Here is a 25,545-nt window from a genome sequence, read left to right on the forward strand (position 1 = left end):
GTGTGCATGAGTGAGCATGTGAGTGTGCGTGAGCAAAAGGAGGGATCAAGTCATAGCTCACGCAGGCATTTTCACTCAGTCGCTTTGAGTCTCAGCGTCTGATTTCTCTCTCCTCCGGGCGCTCTTGGAAACTCAGCTCAGGAACACGACTCAGCCATGTTCCAGGACAGAGGCGTCAATATTTGACCAGAGTGGACATTACAGGACATAATAAAAGAGGAAAAGACAGATTCGACCAATAGAAAGTCTGTCCTCTACTACTTTTTGAGACTTTGAACTTGGACATGAAGACTTGAAAAGACTTTTTCTGCAGGTGGATTTAAAGAAGCTTTCCTACACTTTTTGTAGCAACAAGGCAAATAGGATTTTTTTTTTTCTTTCTTTCCTTCTTATTTATTGCTGGACTTTTGGACTTGGACAGGCCGTGAGCACAGTAAGAGGTTTGTTTGATCAGTAATCTCTTTGTATCCGGGAACGAGTTTCCAAAAAGTCTTGTTTTTGTTGTCAGTGCCCTTCACTTCTGACAAACATATATACTGATTATTTTACCTCTTCACATTTACAGACCTTTGAGCAAGGTGACTGGTTGTAAAGTGTGCGTTATGTAATATTATTTCTTGCCATGTGGCATTTGAATTGCATGCAGAGCTGGAGAGTTTAAATTGTGTTGTCTTGGTGAAAAGCAGATACAACTTCAGGGCCTTCTGGGATTTTTTTTTTTTCTTCTGTAGTTGTGATTTAACGCAGTGTCAGAAGAAGGTCCCTGACTCTGACCTATATTTCTGTCATGAAAGACCTCCACCAGGTGATGCCCTGACAGAGGTCAGACCCATTTCTGGTATGGTCACCTGGCAGGAACACCCCCCTGCAGGGGTGAAAAGGTTTTAATCCTCAAAAAAAAAAAAAAAAGACAAAATCCTGTTTTATCTCAGCATTACGTAGAGCAAACAATAAGTAGCACAAGTGAGTCTGAAGATATCATTTTCATCTCCAACTTCACCAAACTGCTCTTTATTTGGTCCATTTCCTCTCCTCCTGTTCCGTGACTGATGGTCGGGATTGAGGAACATGAGCTGCTGTGTTCCTTTCAGACACGTCGTTGTCAGAAATTTATGTGACACCTCATGTCAGGGAGCCTCACACACGCACACGCTTTGGTCACAGACCTGTAGGTAGTTCAACTTCACAGTGAGGCGCCAAGTCGGTCTTCCCATGCCTTTTTCACCAGGGCCGCTCATTCTCTCGCCTCGAGGAGAAATTCCCTCTCGGAGTTTCAAATCCGTGCGACACAAATCATGGTGTTTCTGCGCTGCGCCGTCTGCAGCTTGTTAGCTATTCAGCTCTCTGCCCACTGAGGCCATCACGAAGACATTTTTTGCCACATAGTGCCCTTTGTTCCCGCTCCCCCTCCTGCATTGTGTGGTAATTGTTTTCATGCATATCAGATTGGTTTTAATCCAGAATTCCAGAATAAAATTAAAAAGTTTTTTTTTTTTGCAATGCTCATGGCAATGGCAATATTTGCAGGCCCCGCCCTGTATCCCCTCAGCCCCCCCCCCACCCACCCCTTGTTGAGACCTGTCATTACATGTTATCAAGTTGCAACTGGGTAATAGCATGCATATGTATATGTTTACATATATTCAGTTGTGAAAACCTGAGGTGAAAGTGAAGGTAGCCTTGATGCTTTCCGTGGCGAGAACAGCCAGTTTTAGCACCGCCTTGGTGTGCAGAGGCTTTTCTGTGCATGTCAAACAGTTTTTCTCTCTTTGCCCCGTGGTGCAGTTTCTCTGTCCTGTGGTAGAGTTATTGGCCTGTTGTTTCGGTGGAATGTCAAGATAGATGTGTTTGTGTGTCTCCGTTCCAGGAAGGAGATGGGGAGATGGATGCCTCTTCTCTCCGTGGCCCTCGGGCTCCTGGCCGCCCTGCTCACCTGCTGTTACGCTGAGGGTGAGAGTCCCAGTGTAAAAAAGCTGTTTCTTCAGCTGTCAGTTAAAAATTTGATTTTTTTTTTTTTTTTATTGAAAAAAGTGCAAGGGTTGGAACTTGCGGTAAATACTGAATGGGTTACAGTTAAAGCAAAGGTGCAAACATCATTCATATTCTTCCAAATGTTTCTAATTTTACTGAGTTCATAGTGAATGTCCATTGTAATATTAGATATGAAAAATTGTTATATATAATAATTATTATGTATATATATATATATGAAGATATAAAGAACATTTGGACTTGTTTACGAGTATTACAGAAAAACATTCTTTTGCCAACAGTATGGGATGTTTGTTTTGTTTTTTTGTTTTTTCCAAATACTGATTTGCCTCTTGTATTTTTCATTTTGACTCATAACAAACCTTCCACAGAGAACTACTGCTTCGCTTCCAGGGCCAAGTCCTGCTCAAAATGCCTGCAGTCTGGCATAGGCTGTGCCTACTGCCCTGATGAGGTGAGAAGGAAAATGGCATCCAGAAGTAAATTGAGGCTTCTCCTGAGGGAACTGTTGGGAACTTTCTTTTTTAACCACATCATTTTTTATTTGTGTGCATAGTACCTGGCTTGGTCTTACATGATGTGACTTTTTAAAGATTGTATTTTTAATGTTAGAAATTATAGTTTAATAAGACAAATTCAGTTTTCATATTTCAAAAAGTCTTATCAAGTTGCTTTTGGGGCAACACATAGCCAAATGCCTTCATCTGGTTTTGATGAGGTGGCTAAATCTTCAACCAATTTAACTCATATTGAGCATTGAATCCTTTCTCTGTGCCATTCAAGCTGAAATAGGTTTAAATGTTTTTTTCCGGATGCAGAGGAAAACTTTTGCGAGTTTTTAATTTTTTCACACACACACACACACACACACACACACACACAGACACACACACACACTTGGTGCCACAAAAGCAGATCTAATTAATCACACTTCTTATCCATGCAGAATTTCAACGGTCCTCGCTGTGACCTGTACGAAAATATAAAGGCCCACGGGTGCAGTGCTAAGACTATAATCACAGCTGAGAGCAGAATGAGCATAGACCGAGTAAGTTTACTCCCATCAATCAAAATTCTCTTTATGTTCCTCAGCCTGTAATGTTAAGCATGAAATATGATCTTGCGCCTCTAATTCCTCCTGTTCAGGCACAAGCCATCGACATGAATCTTGCGCAGTCCCAAGTTTATCCTCAGCTGGTGAGCATGAGCTTTCTGCCCGGAGAGGAGAGGCAGATGGACGTGGAGGTGTTTGCTCCAACCAAAGGCCCCCTGGACCTTTACATTCTTATGGACTTCTCCAACTCCATGGCTGACGATTTGGACAACCTGAAATCAATGGGCGGAGAACTGGGTCAGTGTGTTCATTACGCAAAACACGTTACGTGACGACTGCAGCGTAGTTTCCTCGTGCGCAAACAGTGATGGTGAATGTTTTGTATTGCGTAGCCCGGCTGGTGCGTGAACTGTCAGACGACTACACCATTGGGTTTGGAAAGTTTGTGGACAAAGTGGTCGAGCCCCAGACTGACATGAGGGAAACGAAGTAAGTGAGGAAATGTTTTTCATTGACACATAAAAGAAGGATCATTAAGGAGGTTATTGCCAGTCAACAGTGAGTGCAATCTGCTCTGTTTTATTGAGTTGTATGAACTTTTTCCACCTTTTTCCACATCAGACTCAGACAGCCATGGCCCAACAGCGACCCACCGTTCTCCTTTCAGAATGTCATCACACTGACCAACAATGTGAGCTTCTTCACAAGTGAGCTCAGGGAGGAGAAAATATCTGGCAACCTCGATGCTCCTGAGGGGGGGTTTGATGCTATTTTACAGGCTGCAGTTTGTAAGGTTGGTACCATTTTATCAAGTCTTGCACTGCTGGGACTGCTCCCATAGTGTTTCCTATGATCGAAACCAACATTGTTCTTTAAGTAGCTAATCAGTGTTGATTTAATCAGAGTTTTTTTTTTTTGTTTTTTTTTTAATAATTTGAATCGAAATATCGTTGCTGCTCACTGCCATAAACTTTGCTTTCATCTAATTGGAATTGCCACTGCAGAGTCAAATTGGCTGGCGCAGCGAAAGCACACATCTCTTGGTTTTCTCCACTGAGTCGGCTTTCCATTACGAGGCGGACGGCGCCAATGTGCTGTCAGGGATCTTGCCTCGCAACGACGAAAAATGCCACCTCGCTCCCAATGGCACATATTTACTTTATAAAGAACAGGATTACCCCTCGATACCTACATTGGTCAGAGTGCTTGGCGCAAACAACATCATTCCCATCTTTGCTGTGACAAACCACTCATACACATACTACCAGGTTAGTCCATGTTATAGTGGTGTCTGCTTCATTAAAGTTATACCGGTCATTTTGGAACTGAGGCTAAATGATGTGTTTACATTTTCCAAAAGAAACTCAAGGAGTATTTCCCCATTGCTGAAGTTGGTTTGCTGCAGGAAGACTCATCCAATATCATTGAAGTCATGAGAGTGGCCTTCGCGGTAAAACCCCCTCCTAATGGCTAATGGACATACATCTTGTAAAGAACTACTTGCTTATGCCATATCTCACATTTGTCTTTTAAAGAGCATCCGTTCCAAGATGAGCATCCGTGCAGAGGACAGACCCAAGGCTTTTGAAGCACAATTTCTGTCCACAAGTGGAGTTGTTTCTGAGTTTGGGAATTTTAACGTCAAACCTGGAGAAATTGTAAGAGAACATGTTTATATAACTAGAATTGCACAATGTATAGACTTCACCCTCCCTCTGACAATAATATGGTAAAGAGAAGATAATCAAGTAACAAATTATGCAAACATCACATTATTTGAAGTTTGAAGAAAGGCAGCTATAAATAATTGTAATAATTTATGGCTATTTGATAGTAGGTATTATGTTTTTGTTATGTTTTTTTTCTCCAAATTTGAGTGGCTTAATAATAAAATATGTTGTGTCTGCTTGTCATGCAGGGCAGATTCAGAATGAAGCTGAAAGCTCACAGACAGATTGAGGATAATCCAGTTTGTGGGCTTCCTTCAAACGAAAATGAGGGAACAATAAGAGTCAAGCCATCTACCTTCAATAATGCCGTGAATGTGAAGGCTTCAGTTCATTGTCCAACCTGTGAATGTGAGAAGGTAAACACACATATACAGTTTGTGAAACTCATAAAGTTAAAGTCACAGTGATTGTCACATCCCGAAGGCTGTGAAACCCAGGAATCATTGGGTGATCTAACCCTCCAATTCCAACCTTAAATACTGAGTGCCAAGCGGGATGGAGGAGTGGGAGGGGGGTACCATTTTTACAGTCTTTGGTACGACCCAGCTGGCGATGGAACCCACAGCCTACCAGTCTCAGGGCGGACGCTGTACCACTCGACCACTGAGATATTAGATTGATTTGTGCCTTTCGTGGTCTGTCTCACAGACTTCTATCCCAAACGCACCCAGATGCCATGGCAACGGAAACCTGGTGTGTGGAAAGTGTCAGTGTCGTGATGACTGGTGAGACATTAGCACTTATTCATATTTTTATTTATTGATTGATTTTTAAGAACAAATGTAAACACTTTAATCAGTCCACAGCTGTCAGAGGAGGAACGTTTGCAGAACTCGAGGTTTCAGTCTCTCCTTCTCTCCTTCAGGTTGGGTGCGTTCTGCAATTGCACAAAGGCTCCTTCAGATACTGTCACCAGCATGTGCAAAGGCCCAGGCATGGATGAACCTTGTTCGGGCCGAGGAGACTGCCAGGCGTGTGGAATCTGTGCTTGTTACAACCCGGAACAGTATGAAGGGCCCTACTGCCAGTACGACAGGACTCAGTGTCAACGATACGGAGGCTTCCTCTGCAACGGTATGAAGAAATTGTCATAGCTTCTCATGTTCATCATATCTCAAGGGAGTTGATTGAGAAGGAGGCCGATGGATCTTTGCTTGCTTATACCTCCTTTTCTTGTAGTCTGACAATTAAGATATACTTAACTGTGATAAAGTGAAATGGCTGAATAAATAATGTTTTCTCATAAGTCACCAGGTGTATAAAGTCTTTAAGGTGGGACGTTGAAAGAATTAACGGTTATATAACACTGTGAATCTTGTGTAAAGAAAAAAAAAAGTTTGATCCACGCTGCTTGATATAAAATTGTATGAAAAAAAATATTTTTTTCACTTTCAGGTTTGGTCAAACTGAATTTAAAGTGAACCATAATTTTATTATATTTTAATAATTTCCTTTTCAATTGTTACATTTTAATCGTATTTTCCACTATGTTATTCAGTTTTTCATTTTCCTTTTCATTGCACATGCTTTAACAACAGCAAAACATATATATGTATATATATATATATATTTGTATTTTCTCCTATTTTGTCAGATCGTGGCTCTTGCATTATGGAAAAGTGTGCTTGTGCTGATGGCTGGGAGGGCGATGCTTGTGAGTGTCCAAAGAGCAACCAAACCTGTCTGGACAGCAAAGGTGTAAGTGAACCTAGATTGCTGCTGATTCGTATGTCAGTTTTCATGCCATCTTATGTGCAACCTCAGGAGTGACTATGTATGTCTTTGTTGGTAACAGGGTATCTGCAACGGGTGGGGTAAATGTGTGTGCGGCCGCTGTGAGTGCCAGTCATCTTCTCTTGCGATGACTTCAACCTGTGAGCCGAACTTCCAGGTTTGTGGACATTTTGTGGATCATAAAATAGTTTTCCTGGGAAAATTTCTGTGTCTTGAAAATCATATTTTCATTTGTGCTTCTCCTTTCAGTTCCAGCTGGGTGCATGTGAAGACAGAAGGCAATGTGTCCAGTGTCAGGCTTGGAAAACCGGAGAAAAGAAGGATGAGGAAGAGTGTAAAAAGTGTCCCTTTAAGATTACAATGGTGGATGAGCTAAGAAAACGTAAGGCCAACAGTGGAGCATCATAGCTGAGGTCCTTTAGGCTTGTAATGCTTCAAATGAGTTGACTTGTGCCTTTATGTATCTGTGTTTAGCTAAGGAGGTGATTGATTCGTGTAGTTTCCGCGATGAGGATGACGACTGTACTTACCAGTACACCGTCCACCACTCCAACGATCCTAATGTAAAAGAAATGGAGGTGGAAGTGCTCAAGAAAAAGGGTGAGCTGCCGCCGCCTTCGCTCTCATCACAATGAAGGACACACACACACACACATTCAGTAGCTTGTTACTCCAAATGAAAGTGTGGAATTTAGCGTCATTGTTGGGCTCTAACAGTGTTTCTGTTTTTATCATAACCCTTCAGATTGCCCTGCTGCCAGCCTCCTGTGGTTGCTCCCACTCCTGTTGTTCCTCTTGTTGCTACTGGCACTCCTGCTACTCTGCTGCTGGAAGTACTGCGCTTGCTGCAAAACATGCTGTCAGGTATAAACACTCACACTCCAGCTTAAAAACGATGATAGTGTCACAGCCCCAGTAAAACTAACACTCACTCTTGTCTCAACACAGAGCTGTCTTGCGCTGTTGCCTTGCTGTAAAAGAGGTGAGACTTTCACCTTGTTTTAAATTCCAGTTCACCACAAAACCTGTATAAACATTACACCACGAATTGGGAAGTTGACCTATTTTGTATCCATTTGTTAGGTCGCATGGTTGGTTTCAAGGAAGATGAGTATTTGCTTCGCCAGTCTCTTCTTACATCAGACCATCTGGATACCCCGATGGTGAGGACTGGCCCACCCAAGGGGACTGACGTGGTTCGCTGGAAGGTCACTGACAACGTCCACCGGGGAGCCAATCACCCCCAGGCTCTCATAAAACCAAACCCAAAAGAACTCAGTGAGCGTTTCATTAAATGGGCATTGGGGCAGGGCAACATTTAAGTCCAAACTTCGGTTTGCAGCTCTAACATGGTTACTTCTTCTCTCCCTCTAGTTCAATACCCAGTCTCCCTCCGGCTAAACAGAAAGTTCTCTGAGAACCTGTCTCGCCGAGAATCCAAAGATGCTGAACAGCTCCGCAAAGATGTTGGTGATAATGTAAGTGTGTGGCTGTTTGTTGGCGGGCATTTTCATTACAGTAAGTCTGCAAGTCATCACTGTGTCACTGTGTCACTGTATTTAATCTTCAATCCAGCTCAATGAGATGTACAAGCATATTCCTGGGGCCCAGAAGGTGCAAAATACCTCATTCAGGTAAGATTCACCAACACGTATTTCGCTCTGTGCATTTTATCCTTAAGTGACAAAGTAAAATGTGAATTTGTCTTTGGGTTTTTTCAGAATGCAGAGAAATGCCGGGAAAAGGTGAGGTGATTAATAAAATGCTATTCAGGTAAAGAAGTCACAAGGTCTAGTCATCCATATCTAACTTGTCTTCATCCTCTGTGCCTCCAGGCAGGACTACACCATCATGGACACCGTGTTGCCTGCCCCTCGCAGTAGCTACGCTGATATTGTCAAACTTACTGAGAAAAATGTCCAGTCTGGGAACATTCATAACCTCAAAGTGGTGCCTGGCTACTACACTGTGGCCACCGACAGAGGTGGCTATCATTCCTTAAGTTACACCAAACCGCTTTGCCAGTTATAATTTTCCTCATAAAATTCACCATGCTTTGCAATCCCGTTCCTCTGCAGAGGCTGCCGGTGCTGTGGAATTCCAAGAAGGTGTGGAGTCAGTGGACGTGCATGTGCCACTCTTTGTGAAAGATGAAGACGACGACAAGAAGAAACTGCAGGTTGAGGCTGTGGATGTGCCTCTGGGCATCGCCGAGATTGGAAAGCGTTTTGTCAACATCACCATCATCAAAGAGCATGGTGAGAAATTCCTCATTTTGATCATACTTCCCGAATGAGCCCTATTTTGAGCAGAGACAACCAGATGAGCAAGTCTGAGAAATCTCCATTCTAAGTTGGTCTTAAGGTTTATTTCCATTTCCTTCCCCAGCGAGCAGCATCTTCTCGTTCCTTCAGCCAGCATATACCTACAGCAGGCAGGATGGTGTGGCCAACATCCCAATCAGCAGAGAAATCATTGAGGATGGACGCACGCAGGTCATGTACCGCACACGAGACCTCACTGCCAAGGACAAAAAGGTAAGCTGAAGGCTTTGAGCTGGCGCATCACACTCCAGTTGTTTCGTAATGTTTGCAAAAAAAATAAATCTTAAAGGTTAAATTGTTCCCGCTCAAAAAGATGATTCTGTATTCTGTAGTGAATGGCCCTTTTTGAGGCCAAGTGATTTAACAAATGTTTACGAATCGCTTGCTCTACTCCATACCTGTTCTCATCCTGTATTTTAGGACTATTTGACTGTGGAAGGGGACCTGAACTACGGTCCTGGTGAGACCCAGAAAACTGTGCCAGTTCGTCTGCTGGAGCTGACTGAGAAGGATGGCCTCCTGGAAGACAAACAGGTCAAGCAGTTTGTCATGGATCTCAGTAATCCACGGCAGGGCGCCAAACTGGGACGCTACCCACGAACTACTGTCACTATTGCAGACCAGCCAGGTAAAAGAACCCACCAGGCTTTCCCATCAGGACAAAAGCCAGAGCACCAACAACTCCTTATCCACATTCTAATATCTCTCTTTTCACCTTCCTTTCCAGAGCCCAGTGTGATGATGTTCAAAAAGAGCACCCAGAGCTTTAATACATCTGACCCAACCTACACTATCCCTGTGGTACGCACTCGCAGTACGGACATCCCTGCAACGGTAAAATGGCGCACCCAGAAAGCTAAGCGCTTTAACCTGTCTGGCCCCTTGAAATTCAACCCTGGAGAATTGGAGAAGGACATAGTGATTGACCCCAGCGCCCACCCTGGCCCAATCCAGCCTGAATCCTTCCAGCTTGAGCTGTTTGATCCCAGCAGCAATGCCTCTGTTGGAGAGAGGAATACCACGACTGTTAACGTCACGAATGGTAAGATACAGTAACACATGTTTTTTTTAAAGAGGCAAAATGTATAATACATACCCACCTGTATTTCCCCATTCCCCAGTGATGGCGCCAACGCAAATTGGCTACGTCAGTCAAAAAGCAGCTTCACCCGGTGCGTTCCTTCCTGAGCCAGGAAACCCCAAGGCCAGAGCCACAGGACCCAGGGACATCCACCTCACCTGGGATCCACCCCCTGGTAATCCTACTGGGTACAAGGTACAACTATCTGCATATTAAGAAGATTCTGCCAAATTCACTTCTTACATTTTCTCTTACTTATACATCTGTTTTCTTTTGTCGTAGGTCAAGTACTGGATTTATGGAGACCCAGAGAACGATGCTCAGGTCCTAGATGTGAAGAGTCCACAGGCAGAGTTGACCGAACTCTACCCATGTTGTGACTACGAGATGCGAGTGTGTGCCTACAATATTGTAGGAGATGGCTACGAAACAGACATTATTCCCTGTAAAACAATGGAAGATGGTAATCACCAAGACATCACTCCACCTCTGTTCATGAGCAGTTTTGGTCAATCTGTCTTTAAAGAAAATGTTGTCATGTAGTCCTTGAAAGACCATGTTGTCTATTTTTGCAATTGTTATTCTGTTAATTTGTGTAGATTTAGCACATTCTTTAGCTACCACACTATGACAGCTAGCTGTTTGGGCAGTGACAATTTTTCTCAAAATTATGTTTTTTATTTCCCAGCGCCTGGTGAACCAGGTCGCCTGGCCTTTAACGTCATCAGCCCAACTGTCACTCAGCTCAGCTGGGCGGAGCCTGCAGAGACCAATGGAAACATTACAGCTTACGAGGTCATCTACACACCCACTGACGATGAGATGAGTAAGAGACCAAATCCGACCCAAACAAGGTGCTCCCATACAAATATCTACACAGCGACTTTTCATAATTTTCCCCAAACTCTTTTCACAGAGCCAGTTGGTGCTGCAAAGAAAGTTAAGATTGACAACCCCAAGAAACGAATGCTTTTAATTGAGAATCTCCAGAACGCCCAGACCTACCAGTACAAGGTCCGTGCCAAAAACAGCGTGGGATGGGGACCTTTCAGAGATGCAACCATCAACCTGGCTTCACAGCCTGCCAGACCTCTGTCCAGTAAGTCAGGGGGAAACAGCGTAGACCACCTCAGTTCCAAGTCAATCATACATTTCTTGCAAAAGAGATTTACTCTTTTCTTCATTGTCTTTTTTTCCCAAGTCCCCATCATTCCAGATATCCCCATTGTGGATGCAGAGGCAGGAGACGAGTATGACAGTTATTTGATGTACAGCAATGAGGTTCTCAAGTCCCCCACAGGCTCCAAGACCCCCAGCGTCTCTGGTGATGGTGGGTACCAGTTGCCAGTACAAGTCTTGTACAGTTTAACCACAGCATTCACATTTTTTTCTTTCATGGTCACAGGCATGTTGTTTAGTTCTTTTGTTGTCCCAAATGTTTTAACAAAAGTTAAATACAGTGGCGGTGTCATGACAGACCCGACAGAGGTGACAGCAGGTTTCTCCTAATTTGTGAGATGCCCACAGAAAACCACGGCACCGAGAAAACATTCTTCTCTATTCACCTTCTGCTCTTTTTTTTCTTTTTTTAAACAAGCTTTTTTACCTTTCTGTGTTTTGGGAGAGTGGTCATCTGGTAGATGTCACTGAAACAGGAAATCATTCACATGGATTTGCCTTTTGACTCTGCAAGACCTGTACTAAACATTTCCTCCCTGCGTTCTATGGGTCTTGTGGTTCTTCTCCTAGTTGTTGTGTATTGGTCATGTTAACTCCAAGATCTTTTGAACTATTCATATGTGATGTAATGTAATCGCCACCAGCAATGAATTAGTAGTGCACCGATAGCCAGCAACTGATAACTGGCTGCAAACCTATCCTTGGCATGCCTGCTTCTCCACTGTTACCACCGAACACAAGGCTGGAAATATGTGACGTTGGTGGGGTCCAACCTGGATCTCCGTAAGGTGTCATGGAAAAAGAGGGTGGACGTCATCCCGAGTCGGCTCAGCACAGACACAGAGATGAGCTCAGATGAAGCCCCTCGCCACAGCCACTCCCACACACCCCTCCCAGGTGAAGACCTCCCCATTAGACCCACAGACAGACATAGAGGCAGCCAGCATGCCTGCTATTAATACGCCACTTGTTAGCAGCCAAGGCTGAGCTTTCGGGCTTCACATATTTCTCCCCTTGGAACCCTCAGCCGGTACCCATCCCATCTTTCTGGCATCAACTGCAGCACATCTAGTTGATGATCCGGGCCAGGCTTTTCTGTGTGCCTGTCCATCTGTCCTCTCTCCGTCCCAGTGGAGAGGTGGTGATCTGAGGGAGGCTTCCCTGTGCTCTGTGGAAGGCTGCATTGCTGCGTGTCACTCACTGTAAAATTGTCAACTTTCGGAAAAAGTTCCATTGTCCACAAAGCAAGCTATCTGCTCAGTGAAGCAGTCATGCCTTTTAAATAGCGTGTAAGGAATGTGTTTGATTAATAGAAAATATATATATCAATAAAATAATAAGAAATTTGTAAAAATGTAATCTCCAGTACTGCCCGCTGAGCATTAATGTTATTGCTTTTTAACCATATTTGTGGATACCAATGCTGGTCTCTCATTTAGTCAACTTGTTAAAGCAACACTCAGCGTGGCCACCCCCATTTTTATGATGGCTGTTTATACATGCAGAAAACAGACAGTGTGGCAGGGAATCCCATGGAATTACATGCATGGCTTTGTAAACATCCAATATTCTAGAGATTATATAGTGTCTGCTCTGTGCTTTGCCTCTCTCACTGTGTGTGCTACGCTGTTTTTTTACTCTGCGGTGAGTGACAAGAACCCCCGTTTCAAAAGTGGGTGGCACATTCCCGCCACTCAAACCATCTTTTTTTGTCATCTAGCAGAACCCTGGTGCTTCTCCTCCGGACTGGCTGACCCTAGTTTTTGGGTGCTTAAACATTTATGGCACTGCGACCGTTGAAGATACATGTGTTTGTTGCATTGCCTGCTTTCTCACGGACTCGGCTCCTGTTGTGGTCTTTCGCAGATTACATGATGAATGGAAAGTGGGACCAGAACTTCCTTTTCCCAGGAGGTTCCGGAACTCGCAACTTGTCCACGTCGTCCTCCCCTATGTCCACTCTGAGCTCCAACTACAGAGGGGCAGGTGGTTCTTTCGTCACAGACACAACCACCACCACCTACTTGTCTGGAGCAGGTATAGCATCCACCCAAATATATACGTATATGTAAAACATACCAAATATTATGTTTAAAGGCCCAGTGTGTAAAATTTGACATGATTTATGATTTTATATTGGTAAAAGCTTAACATAAGGCCCGTTAAAAACATGAATAAAAGTTCATACTCACAGTACAATAAAAGTCATTTGCTTTTCCTACGCCTAGAAAGGTTCTTATTTATGAATAAGGATATACCGTAGTTCACTGGCAGGCTCAGGAGAGGGAGAGTACAGAGTCCCTAAGGGGACATAAGTTAAAGAGCACTGAAATCTAAAATATAACATTCTTTTTAAAAAATCTCCAAATATTACACACTTGACCTTTAAAGATGATGTACCTGAGTGTACAGATATACACGCTGTGAACATGGCAATGCCATCATTGTTCGCCTTTGACCTCATGCGGCAGGGAGCCCGTACAGGCAGGACATGGTCAGAGGAGGGACTCACACCACGGACGTGATCATGAGGAAGCGCTCTGAGAACAGGGGCTACACCGACGAGAACATACGCGACTCCATCGTCATGGGAGAGTTGTCGAGCAAGTTCCCAGACCTGGGTAAGCTTCAGAGCACCGCGGAGGTTCGGATTCGTTCCAACATGACGCACGAGGACTTGGCCCTGGCTTCATGGTGTAAGGAAGCTTTCCCTGCGGTGTGCAGTTCTGCAGGTTCCTCAGCAGGCAAACTGAGGAACCCATCATCGGTGCCGATGGGTCGGGGCTGTGGCAGGCTTATCCACTCTGACTTTGCAGGAGCTACGCTGACTTTGGCTGTGTCTCCCTCCCTCCCTCTCTCCTCCTCTCCTTCACCTTTCCCTCATCACCCTTTCCTGCCCATCTCCCCCGTGTCTTTCATCGTTTCCCTCTTCCCACCTTTATGTACGCCTGTCTTCCTCTGTTGCCTTCCCCCTTTTCGCTCAACGCGCCCTCAGGTGGGTTCAGCTACGCTGGGATGCAGAGCAGTTCGCACAGCCAGTTCAGCTACAGCCTGCCTCAGGGCTCGAGGGCCAGGAAACCGTCGTCCGATGTCAGCGAAGCGCTTTATAATCTGGACATGGTGCTCCAGGGTAAGTGAGTGGCATACAAGCATGGACGCACAACAGGTGGTTGCTGGGTGTGACGCATAAAAAGGCCCTCCCGCCCTCATCTGTACTTCTGCTTCAGTGGGCCTGTGACATCATTTGTAGACCGGTTACACACAGCAGGTTGGCAAAAGGTCATTCCAGAGAGAGACTTGCGACCAATGAGACGACTGCTACAAGCAATCAACTTTACGTAAATTCAAGATTTAAAGATTTTATTCGTCTCATGTCACGTTATATGGCAGTAAAATATTGGTACCTGTGACATTTTATTTATTTGCATGGATGTCTCACTCACCTACATTTCATCTAATGACACATCGATAGATAGATAGATAGATAGATAGATAGTCTGTGTGTCTCTTTTCACTGTTAACTTCGTTAATCTCTGTGCCACAGCATTCTCACAGTCGCCTCTGCTTATTAACCATCAGATGCACGACTCACCCCTGGTGTTCCAGACACCCCCAACAGGCTGGTCTTTTCCGCTCTGGGTCCCACCGCCCTTAAAGTCAGCTGGCAGGAGCCCCACTGTGAGAGAGACATCCTGGGCTATTGTGTTCTGTACCAGCTGCTCAATGGAGGTGAGTGTCACGCTGCGGGGAGAGCTCACCGCATTTGTTTTCAGTGCCGTCGCCATACAAAGGCATTCGATCGCGCTCCGTGAGAGAATAAACAGTGTCCAAAGTGTACATGGCAGAAATCAAATGGCAGACAGAAGCATCATAGTTGCAATCCTGAATTCTAGTGTACAGACGACGTTGATGTTTGTTTTTTCAGATCATGCTTCACTAACAGTCATTATTTTGCTGATGCGATGCAACCTTTGTTCCTTCGTCTAGGCGAGGTGAAGAAAATCAATCTGACGACTCCTGCAGAGAACTCAGTGATCATCCAGGACCTGCTGCCAAATCACTCATACCTGTTCAAGGTGAAGGCTCAGAGCCAGGAGGGCTGGGGTCCAGAGAGAGAGGGAGTCATCACCATCGAGTCAGCAGTCGACCCCAAGAGTCCCCTCAGCCCCATGCCAGGTGCATTCTTTGTTTCACAGCTTCTGACCTAATTGTATTGCTAATAATTAGCGTTTTTATTCTGATAAATACTTGTTAGGAGGTGGCCATTTTGCCCCAATATGTGTCTGCAGTAGTCTGTAACCTAGATCTGCACAGGGGTTTATCATTTTATCCTGTCCAGTTGAACATCAGAAAACATGGATTAAAATCAGATTAAAAACATAACACACGTTTGCTTTCTTACCACTACACGCAAATAAATCTTACGCACTTGGCCTTGAAAATACAAACTATTCAGCTGCATCCACCAGAGAATGATCTTTTCTCTCACTGTGCTGTTTCTTCCAAGGCTCTCCGTTCACTCTGAGCACTCCCAGTGCACCAGGACCCCTGGTCTTCACAGCGCTGAGCCCTGATTCTTTGCAGCTCAGCTGGGAAAAACCTCGTAAACCCAATGGAGACATCCTGGGCTATGTGGTCACCTGTGAGCCGCTGCATGGCGGAGGTAAGGCCCAGCCCAGTCACATGTCTCTGGATGTTCCCAGGTCCAGGCTTGAAAAACTGAGACAACTCAACAAAGAGACAACACCATGCATATTATACCTAATATTTAGGTCCATCCTTAAGACCCACTACTATTCATTGGCTTGCAGTTAGAGCTGAGCTCTGTCGTTTGGCTTCACCTGATGTTTGTCCATCTCCTCTTTAACTCTGTGAAGCCTATCAAACACAGCACTGGTTGTTTAAAGGGGACTTATAAATAAACTTGAACCTGAATCATTTTTCGTGCCTTTCTCTTTTGCCTGTTGGAGAAGACTGTCGTGTTCTGATGCCCCCCACCTTGCTTATTTTCTGCAGGAGACTTGCGCTCCTTCCAGGTGAACGGCGACAGCTCGGAGACCAGTCTGACCGTCCAAAACCTGACCGAGAACGTTCCGTACAAATTTAAAGTCCAGGCTCGAACCACGCAGGGCTTCGGGCCAGAGAGGGAGGGCATCATCACAATCGAGTCCCAGGACGGAAGTAAGTCGAACCTCTCTGCCAAGAGTTTCTGATAAGGAGCAAAGCGCAGGCTGCAGACACGATGGGCTTAAAGAAGAGGATTAAAATTTGACCTTGTATGTTACCCCTTTCTTTCATGAGTCCTCTTTTATGCCATGATTCAATGCAGTGATGAATCATAGTGTGTTCTCTTGAGGATTGCGTAAGAAAAAACCTCATCAAAGTCAGAATGTATGTGCAATGCAGCCCGTCTGCTGTAACATCACACTAAAGCAGAGCTAAATATAATACATCCGTCCTGTTAGGCATGTGGATTTTTGACTGGAGGGAGAACTTTACAGTTAATCATTAATTTGAACGGTAAATGTAAATATGAGGAGAGCGCTTTTCATTTGAAAGTGCTTATTATTTTGGAACTCAATAACACTATCACTCGAGCAGAGACTTTGACCTGACAAGAAAATAAATGATCAAAAGAAAATCGCAGCGGAAATAAAATATTTGATGCCAATTTTTCCCCATAATCTGAACACCTGGATTAGTTTTTTGTGACTTTCTCATCTCCTACTGGCAGACATCGAGCACTGACATGTATTTCTCTGTGTGCGTCCCTGTAGGTGCCTTGTCTCAGTACAGCAACCAGTCCATGACGAGGAGGGAGGTTTTCCACTTGCCCACGGAGGTCAACACACGGACCAACGTCTCCCACACCATGGTCAACGACCCCTACTTCTCAGGTATCACTCCCTCCTCAGTTCGTCGAAAAACTCAGGGGAATTTTGGGTTTTTTTTTTGTTTGTTTTTTTTAAACACAAGCACCATCTCCTGTGTTTCCCACAGAGGGCATGATGATGACCACGCAGCACACAGAGACCAGTGGCGTGTTGACCCGTCAGGTCACCAAGGAGGTGGTTCAGAGGAGCGTCATGGGAGGAACGACCGTCACCAAGAAGTTGTTTTATGATTCCTAAAGTCTTTTTTCATGTTTCGTGGTTAGATGAGTTGACGTGTCTCGGGATTTCAGAGTGCCAGCACACAAGCAGAATTTTTTTTTTTTTTTCATGCGTGTGAGTGTAATTTTCCTTTGACCAAAAATAGGGTTTTGTGGGTGGAGAGCTGGCCGCTCTGTCCTGTCTGTTACAAACTGTGGCCACTTCATTTTACATTCCATCAACCTCTTTCTGGTTTCTTGCCACCTTGATCACAAATCGCTTAGACCGTTACTTCCTCCTCTTGGCACATATTCTATAAGACACGCCGGGGCTTTAAATCAGGTCAACGCAGGCTTTCAATCTAACTGCAGATCAGTAATCCATCGTGACATCCTCCCTTTGTCTCTTGTCCTCCACCTGCCGATCACACGTGTTCACTTTGTCTGTAAACACTTCCCAGTTATTCTTTCACCTTGACGGCCTTTTCCGGGCTCACTGAGAGTGTCAACGTTTTTGGGACACTTGTGCATAGGTTTGTAAAATATTATGTTTTTCCAAATATATTTAATACTTTTCAGATTTTTATTTTTTTTTTTAGCTAAAGAAGACCGATGCTCAGTCTTTTCCCAAACAGGGTTGTTTCAACACACAGGTTTCAGCATGTTTGTTTTTTTTTTTAATATATAAATACATTCTTTTTTTCTGCATAAGCATGTGTTTTTATAGTTACAGCCAAATGATCAAAAATCAGTCGTTATACTTAATGTTTCTTCCACAGAAATGTAGCACAAACTCAAAGCAATGTTTTCCCTTGTTGTCAACTTCACCCTCCCAACTCCCCCAAAGGCCATTATTCTTTCTGATACAGTGTAAAGACAATACGATTGCATTTTTTTCTCCGCAGCTTTTGCCCTATTTTACCTCCCCCTTGCTTTTGTACAACATATTTTGTAAGTGCATTTTTGTGGATGAACTTATCACCAAAAACAAACTGTCAGTTAACAACTCCTTGATTTTCACTTGCTAAGGTGCATCATTATCTCTTTTCTGGAACATAGGCCCTTTGCACTAATAAAGATTTGAAATAAATAAACAATAATGTCTTTAGAATTATTTAATGCTCCTCTGAATTGACATGCCTGACCACTGGAATCAAGAACAAACATTTACATTTATTGGTATCACCGAGGAGTGGGAGTGGCACAGAGAGACACGGCAGACTTCAAACCCATGCCTGACAAATGTTTGTTGAAACGCTCAAGCAGAGAAGGAAACAGTCACAGAACTCCTTCATATCTACGTCTGTTTGCAAGCACACGTACATGCTTTTATGACATTTACTCCGATTGTTCTTGCCTATTTAATTTTTGATTAATAGAAAAGAGATATAAAAAAGTAAAATCGTATGTCTTCGATTTTGCAATTTCTGCTTAGATCTTTATACTGTCATGACTTAACTACATGGTTCGTCTTTTACTGAGCAGTAAAATCTTGTTGCCGTTGCTAATAAAACCCATTTCACTAAAAACTAGATTACATCATAAGGCCTAAAGGTCCCATACTACACAAAGTTAACTTGGGAAAAGTCCAGTCTTTACTTATTTTGCTCGCTCCACTTTACAGGAGCTTTATGTCAAAACACAAAATTCTTCAAATTAGCCCTTGGTAAATGAACAAAAGTTACCTTGTTTTGGTCTCTTTCCAAAAATATGCAAGGTCCAACAAAGTCCAACAATTTTTTTTTTTTAGCTTGGAGCCAGAAGAAAGTCTTTTTCTGGAGGCTGTAAATGTGTTAATATATGCTGGTTTCTGGAGCTCTACTGAGTCAATGAATCAAGTGAGGATGTTTCTCAGTAGCCTGGGATAACAATAAAGATCTGAAAATGGGGTAATATGGGACCTTTAACATTATTTTTTCTATAATACAAAAGTCAAACAGCACGTTTTTTTTTTTTGTTTTTTTTTTGGTGTTGTTGGGTTTTGTTTTGTTTTGTCTTTTGTTTTTTGTTTTTACAAAGGCATGGAAGCAGAAAGTGCGGTGCGGGGATGATGGCAGCTCTGGTTCCCAGTTACATAAGGCAACCAGCAATTAGAGAAGCACGCAAGACTCAAATTCACTAAATCATGGAGCAAATAAACACGCAGGCTGTGAGGGCTGGAAGGTGGCTAAGAGTGTGTATATGGGTATGTGTGTATCTGCGTGTGTGTACAGTCTAGTTCCAGAGGCAGGGCCCAGGGCAAAGGCACGGCTGCCGGACGTCCGCGGGTCTGATCACCAGCTCTTGGACCACCTCCACCGTCCCGAACAGCGGGAAGAGCTCCTCCGTGAACTTCTCGTTGTAGGTGTAGAGGTGCGAACGCTTCTCCACGTCGTAGAAGGACAGCTGGCCCTGCTCGTAGTCCAGGTACACGCCCACCCTCCGGGGCGCCAAACCCTGCGGCAGCAGAGTGGTGGGCACCGTCAGCGCCTTCAGCTCGGTGCCGCGCTCCAGGCGGAGGCTGAGGTAGCCCGTGTCGCTGTTGAGGGAGCGGAAGCCCCGCCGTGCCGCCGACGCCTTGGCCACGCCCAGCCGCCAGTCCCGCTCGCCTACCTCCACCTCCCAGTAGTGGCGGCCGGCGGCGTAGCCCTGGCTGGCCACGGCGCACCTCCAGCCGTCGAAGCGCCGCGGGCACCTCGGGGCTTCGCGTCTCTCCAGGCCGCAACGCATTCGCTTCTCGTCGTCGGAGACCAGCAGGTCGGGGTTGGCCGAGTCAAGGTCCAGCGACACCTCCTCTGTCAGGGGTCAGGGGAGAAACGTCGCAGAGGGTCACGTCCAGTGTGCGAAATATACAAAAGAGGCATTAGGGCCACAAAAGTATTGCAGGTGTTTATGTAAGTTTTCATTTCGGGTTATAAGTTGAAATTTCGTGAATAAAGTCGAAATTTCGAGATTAAAGTTGACGTTAAAAAATATGAAATTTCGTGAATAACGAAGTAGACATTTCATGACTGCAGTTGACGCGAATAAAGTGGAAATTTTGTGAATAAAGTGGATGGTGGATGAACCCAGTTACCCATAGTTAAAAGTAAACTGCCGAAAACAAGTGTAACCCACAAGGTTCACCCACAGCAATCACCAAACGGAAGTACTCCACTAGACTTGCGCGCAGAGCCTTCACATTTTAGACAATAATATGTTATTGATTTCAGCGTTTTGAAAAACTATGAGACTCCCTCAAATTTTGCTTCAAGGTTTTCAGGAGGTTTCATGGGTTAATCGGGGGTCCGACCCCCCGCTACCGGAACCACTGTGTTTCAAACACTGGTCACTTTTCTGAACGGTCTGAATGGTCCACTCTCTGATTGTCATACCTGCAGCCTCGTTAATCCAGTTCCAGACTGTGAAAAAAAGAAAAAACAAGGAACAGAAGGCTTGAGATTTATTGATGGGATGCACTTTTTGCAACATCTGAACACAAAATGAATTGTTTGTTTGTGTGTTTGTTTTTTCCACAAACTGGTTTCAGTGGGGAAAAAGCTATTTATCTTTCAAGAACATTCTGCTCTGCAGGACACACAATCACAACTGAACTAACTCGGACATAAAATCTCGTCCTGTCATCAGTTTAATATTTCGGCTGCAAACAAAAAGCTATTAAAGGTCCGCTGTGTAAAATTTGGCTTGGTTTATGATTTTTAATCTTGGTAAAAACTTAACACACTGCCCATTATACGTCCATAAATTGGTAAACTCGTAGTACAATAAAAGTCATTTGGTTTTCCAACCCTTTCTCATATATGTCCCACATGTCACCATCTGGGACAGACAATAAAGTTCTTTTCTATTCTATGGAAGAATATACATATAGCAATGGTCTTGCTCCTAGTTGGCTGCCATCTTGCTCCACCATTTTTTTTAAGGCAGCCCGCCTGACAGTGCCCTAAATACAATGTCGGGCGGGCTTCCTTAAATACTGGCTTTCCTTAAAAATGTTACACTCTGGACCATTGAGCTTATTTATTAGCACAGCTGTAAGTTGTCAAAGGTGTAAAACACGTTGCACATAACGGATGAAAATGATGCCCGCCGATACACAACTGATTTCAAAGAGTTTGATTTGTAGGATGGAGGACTTGAACCGCTGGGCTACTCACCACTGTGTGGGATGTAACGGATGGCATCTGAAAGATAGTAAGTGACCGCTGTGAGTTCAAGGAATCAACAGCTCGTTTGCCACTATTCAATGCTTTACTTTGAAAAAAAACAAAACAAGATAAGCACCCACCAGTCTTCTGACTCCTCTGCTTTCTTACCAGCCACTGCTTTGTGACGTCCTCCTGAACAGACACACAAACACACGCACACACAATGTAACACAGCATAACGTAACGCATCGCACACTACACAATCCAGCAACATCACCAATCATGCTTATTTATCACAGCCGATAGATTTAAGAGGGGGACAAGAAGCTGGACAGTGGACTGAGGGCAGTGGTGGCAGCGGCCCTACAGACCTTGGCAGGGCTGTCAGCGTTCAGCACGGCCAGCATGACCAGCTCCATGGCCAGCAGCAGGGTGGGCAGGCGGCCCCTCTTCCACTGGAACTCCAGGTCGTCCAGCATCATGAGGACGGGCTCGCCGGGCCAGACGGTGGGCTGGAGGGGGACAGACAGGAAGTCGGCCGTCTCGGAGTATGATGGCATAGCGGACTAGAGATTTGTCCTAATCATCTTAATCAGATGCAACGATAGAACTGGGTCAGATTTTAATCTGCAGCCAGTCAAGGGACAAAGGAAAGGCTGCTCACCTGAGCTCTGCTCTTAATCTCCCGTGTCCAGTCCATGATGGCTCTTTTGTGAGGTGCCATGTCGTGCTCGCCCCCAGATTCCAGCATGCAGAGGAGGTGGCCCTTCCAGTCCCTCTTCTCTGGCTTCTCAGGATGGTAGTCTGACTGGCTGATCCTTGGCTGGACGAGAGCAAAGACAATAATGAATAGAATGATGAGAGCAGGCCTTCGCTGAGGCTCCGTCCCGAATAAAAGCTGCAAGCAAAAGCAGATCTGTTAGAAAACAGAACAAAACGAAAGCAAAACTGTGACAGCTAATTCAAGTGTCTTTGTCACATAATCTGTTGTTTTATATAATATAAAATATGAAGGCCGGTTGTGTAACATGGGATGTGTAGGCGTAAAAAAAAAAAAAATGCATGAACTGAATTAAATAAAGCAACTCAAAAGAAAGTCATTAGGTAAATTAAGGTAAATCAGACAAGAACTAAGGAGGTAGAGGGAGGTGGAGTTTTCAGCGATGCTGGAAGAAGCGCCGCCGCTACCTGTGTCCTCTTGTCCAGCACGGCGGACCACTCCATGATGAAATCCCGGCACACGGCGGCCGGCCAGGTGTCTTCGCTCGTCCAGATGTGGCTGAGCACGTCTGACCTCTTGCGTGTAGGAAAGAAATGTGGATTAGTTTCAGTGCTGTCAAACTGTTGTCATCACAGAGGCTGAGGGCTCACCTGGCAAATTTTATTGAGTTCCCTCGCCAGCTCCATGATGAATAACTGACTCTCCACTAGCGGCTCCTTTCTCTCGAGTTTCACCCGTTTGCGAGACTCCTGGGGAAAAAAAACATAATAAAAAGGAAGACTTGTGAGTCTATTAGAGCGAGCAAATGTTGTCCTATCGGAGCATAGAGGACTATACAGTACCTTCAGTCTGATTTTGAGCTTCTTGGCAGGCTCGATGAGGAACTGCAGGCACTCCTTCATCATGTTTGCAGCCGGGGAGTCGAGCACGATGCCCTGTGGTGGAAATAACAAAAAGCCTCAGCGTGCTGGCTGGCACTGACTCTGTCAGGTGCCGGGGCTGAAGTCAGTGAAGTGCAGCTGACTGGGCGCTTGTTGGCCGCAGAAATCGATGAGAGAGCAGAAATCAGTAATTTATGGGAAGGAAGGGAAAAACAAAGTCGCAATAAAGTGCGTGGAGAGAGAAAGAGAGGGAGGGAGGCAGGGAAATGACTGCAGAACATTTCATTCCATCTGTGTTGTGGGTGTCCGCTGGGGGCTCCTCGGCATCTGAGTTGCCTCTTTGGTAATGAGGAGGAGGCCGTAAAGAAGGACCCACGCGCAGAAAGATGGGGGGGGGGGAGAAAAAACAGTGACAAGAGGCAGCCCACGTACTCAGCACACCCCCGCCAAGCCGCAGAGTGAGCAGAAAGCGAGGAGGATCTGTAAAAATAGGCAGAAAAAAAAAAGAAAAAGATATTGCACAGTAACAGGATTTCCGGGTTTGCGTGTGGGTCGATACATCTCAAGCGAGCGGCGTGAAATTGAAAGTTCATTCCCAAGGAGATCTGAGGCAGCAGCAGCAGCCTGAAGCCTTGTTAAAACATTGCAGAGGATGCGGGCGTTTGCTGGACGGCTTTGCTGTTGATTCAGCAGCTCCGCCGCCCCGCCGCCCCAGTTTGATGCGCTGAGGGGATTTGCTGTTCTTACGGCGGTGTAGGGGCGGCTGCTAGCCACTTTTGAGGACGTATAATGCAGATGAGGTAAAGGCTGTTTCAGAGAAATTTGACACAGTCAGGTAACACTTTTTGTCGAGGATGATCTGTGAGAAATTGTCCCAGTCACTCAAGTCTGTCAATGCAAAGACCCCGAAGCAAAATTCTGCTTTACCATACAATTTCAAGCATGTGTTCAAAACAGGCACAAGCAAACTATGGCCCAGGGGCATTATGCGGCCCGTTAAGCTTTTTAATCCGGCCCGCCAAACTTGAAATTATATTTATAAACCTTATTAATGTTTCAGTTTCCCTGCGTTCTCGCGTTCTCTGCCACAGTGATGATGATAATATCCTGAAGAAGAAGATAACTCTAAATTAGTTTTAAATAGCAGTAACTATTGGCTACAGAAAAAGATACATTTCATTGATTTAATTTTCCGTGTTTTAAGACTCACTTCAAAAAAGAGGATGTCAAAGGGATATTCTGTTGTAGCGCTTTTGTTCATTTTCAATGGACAATAAAGCACATGTTTTCTACCATGATACATTTTTTTCCCCCTACGAGGCGGGTCAACAAAACACTCCATCCATCGGCTCCTGAACCCATTATGACCCACTGGTCAAAAACTTCATCAAATCAAATCAGCCTCTTGTGATGTCATCAAAGGCACTGATTCTCTCCCAGGGAGGTTTTTCTTCCATCCTCAAGGACCACCTCACAATGTTCATGTTGAAGGATCCAACAAAGCCATTTTTTCGTTTCTGCTTTTTTGTTGGCAGGACGCTAAAATCAAGTGTTTCGTAAGATGCTGTAAAAACAGAGGGCTACATTTGTGAGTTTGATGTTGTCGCGTGGGGTTTCTGTCTGTGGTTAAAGCTAAAGTTTGTAAGATCTATTTTTTTTTGGGGGGGGGGGGGGGGACAAACTGCACTTCAGTCTGAAAGGACAAATAGTTATTCTGAACTGATATACTACAGGTCCTTTATTGACAATTGCTTACATACAAACCTACACCGTAACTACTTATGCACGATACCGTGCATTCAAAGCCTAATGACAAAGTTGTGCCACTGGTGCTTTTAATTAGTGAAAACAATTTGTTGCTGCTCCTTAAGAAACATTGTGTCCCTGTCCCTGTGCTGTCATGTCCTGTCATGTCTTGTCCAGGTCTCAGCACCTGCAGTGTTTGTGGTTGACTGCGAAGGTAATAAGTGCAGGTGAGAGTTGGGAGATTAAAAGGAAATCCAGGATTATCTGCATGTGCTGTGCAAACCCAGCTCGTGACTTTCTATATTGGGACCAACCTCTGCCTGTCGCCACCACAACACACAACACAATAGTTGCACAGCAACCGTCAACATGGTGGAAGAGAGTTAAAATACAAGAGGAAGAAGGGGGGGAAAAGCAGACGGGATTCATAAGCATGGAGAATGTGGGGGTGTTCAGCCCCTTTGTGGCGTATAAAATTATACTTTTAAATGTACAATGTTAAAAACATGTCTACGAACAAAAACACCTTGCAAAACCCAAACACAAGTGGTCTCACAGAAGGCTAATCATCTTTTAATTGGAAGCGTCCGCTCTCAAATATATATATATTTATTTTTTTTATTTTATTTTTTTTGATTGATTAATTTTTCCATCAGAACTGACAAAAACATTCAAAGCTGACCTTGTTCAGTGAGAATTCTTCAGTCCCTCGATGCTTCTTGGTGCTATTCTAGCCGGACGGGTTTATTTCTCCGCCATCCTCTACAGTTGCACTGCTTCTTCTTCCCTCTCTCTCTCTCGGTCTTTAAATGCGACACGAGACACTGAACGCGCGTTTTAATCTACCAGAGCTGCACTTCGACAGAACCGCCACATGGGGTCGCA

At 44.6% G+C, this 25,545-nt stretch overlaps 2 protein-coding genes across 8 annotated transcripts; one reads left to right on the plus strand and one right to left on the minus strand.

The window, feature by feature from the left end:
• itgb4 (integrin, beta 4) lies at positions 1–18,299 on the plus strand. 6 transcript variants are annotated; one of them, XM_076033781.1, is made up of 42 exons: positions 12–440; positions 1,868–1,950; positions 2,364–2,446; positions 2,939–3,040; positions 3,139–3,343; positions 3,439–3,535; positions 3,668–3,839; positions 4,051–4,314; positions 4,407–4,496; positions 4,582–4,704; positions 4,965–5,132; positions 5,425–5,501; positions 5,642–5,850; positions 6,371–6,474; positions 6,572–6,667; positions 6,760–6,892; positions 6,985–7,110; positions 7,256–7,374; positions 7,459–7,492; positions 7,594–7,788; positions 7,885–7,988; positions 8,086–8,144; positions 8,232–8,255; positions 8,346–8,494; positions 8,589–8,768; positions 8,899–9,047; positions 9,255–9,462; positions 9,562–9,876; positions 9,956–10,110; positions 10,198–10,378; positions 10,604–10,741; positions 10,832–11,014; positions 11,117–11,245; positions 12,961–13,131; positions 13,566–13,715; positions 14,090–14,224; positions 14,674–14,823; positions 15,082–15,270; positions 15,602–15,757; positions 16,111–16,275; positions 16,872–16,991; positions 17,095–18,299. In XM_076033781.1, the coding sequence occupies exons 2-42, from the start codon at positions 1,875–1,877 to the stop codon at positions 17,223–17,225; spliced, it is 5,814 nt and encodes a 1,937-aa protein (XP_075889896.1). In that variant the 5' UTR covers positions 12–440; positions 1,868–1,874; the 3' UTR covers positions 17,226–18,299. The 6 variants fall into 6 exon arrangements, with proteins under 6 accessions (XP_075889900.1, XP_075889896.1, XP_075889894.1 ...); XM_076033779.1 differs by having other exon boundaries at positions 12,961–13,122; positions 13,554–13,715; XM_076033780.1 differs by having other exon boundaries at positions 12–433; positions 12,961–13,122; positions 13,554–13,715.
• Positions 18,288–25,528, minus strand: LOC142893321 (erythroid membrane-associated protein). 2 transcript variants are annotated; one of them, XM_076033796.1, is made up of 11 exons: positions 25,343–25,528; positions 23,347–23,394; positions 22,876–22,968; positions 22,684–22,782; positions 22,501–22,608; positions 21,977–22,135; positions 21,684–21,824; positions 21,453–21,504; positions 21,322–21,348; positions 20,539–20,565; positions 18,288–19,959 (listed from the first exon to the last, which is right to left on the minus strand). In XM_076033796.1, the coding sequence occupies exons 3-11, from the start codon at positions 22,936–22,938 to the stop codon at positions 19,400–19,402; spliced, it is 1,236 nt and encodes a 411-aa protein (XP_075889911.1). In that variant the 5' UTR covers positions 22,939–22,968; positions 23,347–23,394; positions 25,343–25,528; the 3' UTR covers positions 18,288–19,399. The 2 variants fall into 2 exon arrangements, with proteins under 2 accessions (XP_075889911.1, XP_075889909.1); XM_076033794.1 differs by lacking the exon at positions 23,347–23,394.
• Between the last annotated feature and the right edge of the window lie 17 nt (positions 25,529–25,545).

This window comes from Nelusetta ayraudi, unplaced genomic scaffold, assembly GCF_046127955.1.
Source record: "Nelusetta ayraudi isolate G7.1 ecotype Tasmania unplaced genomic scaffold, CSIRO-AGI_Nayr_v1 ptg000042l, whole genome shotgun sequence".
Taxonomy (NCBI): Eukaryota; Metazoa; Chordata; class Actinopteri; order Tetraodontiformes; family Monacanthidae; genus Nelusetta; species Nelusetta ayraudi.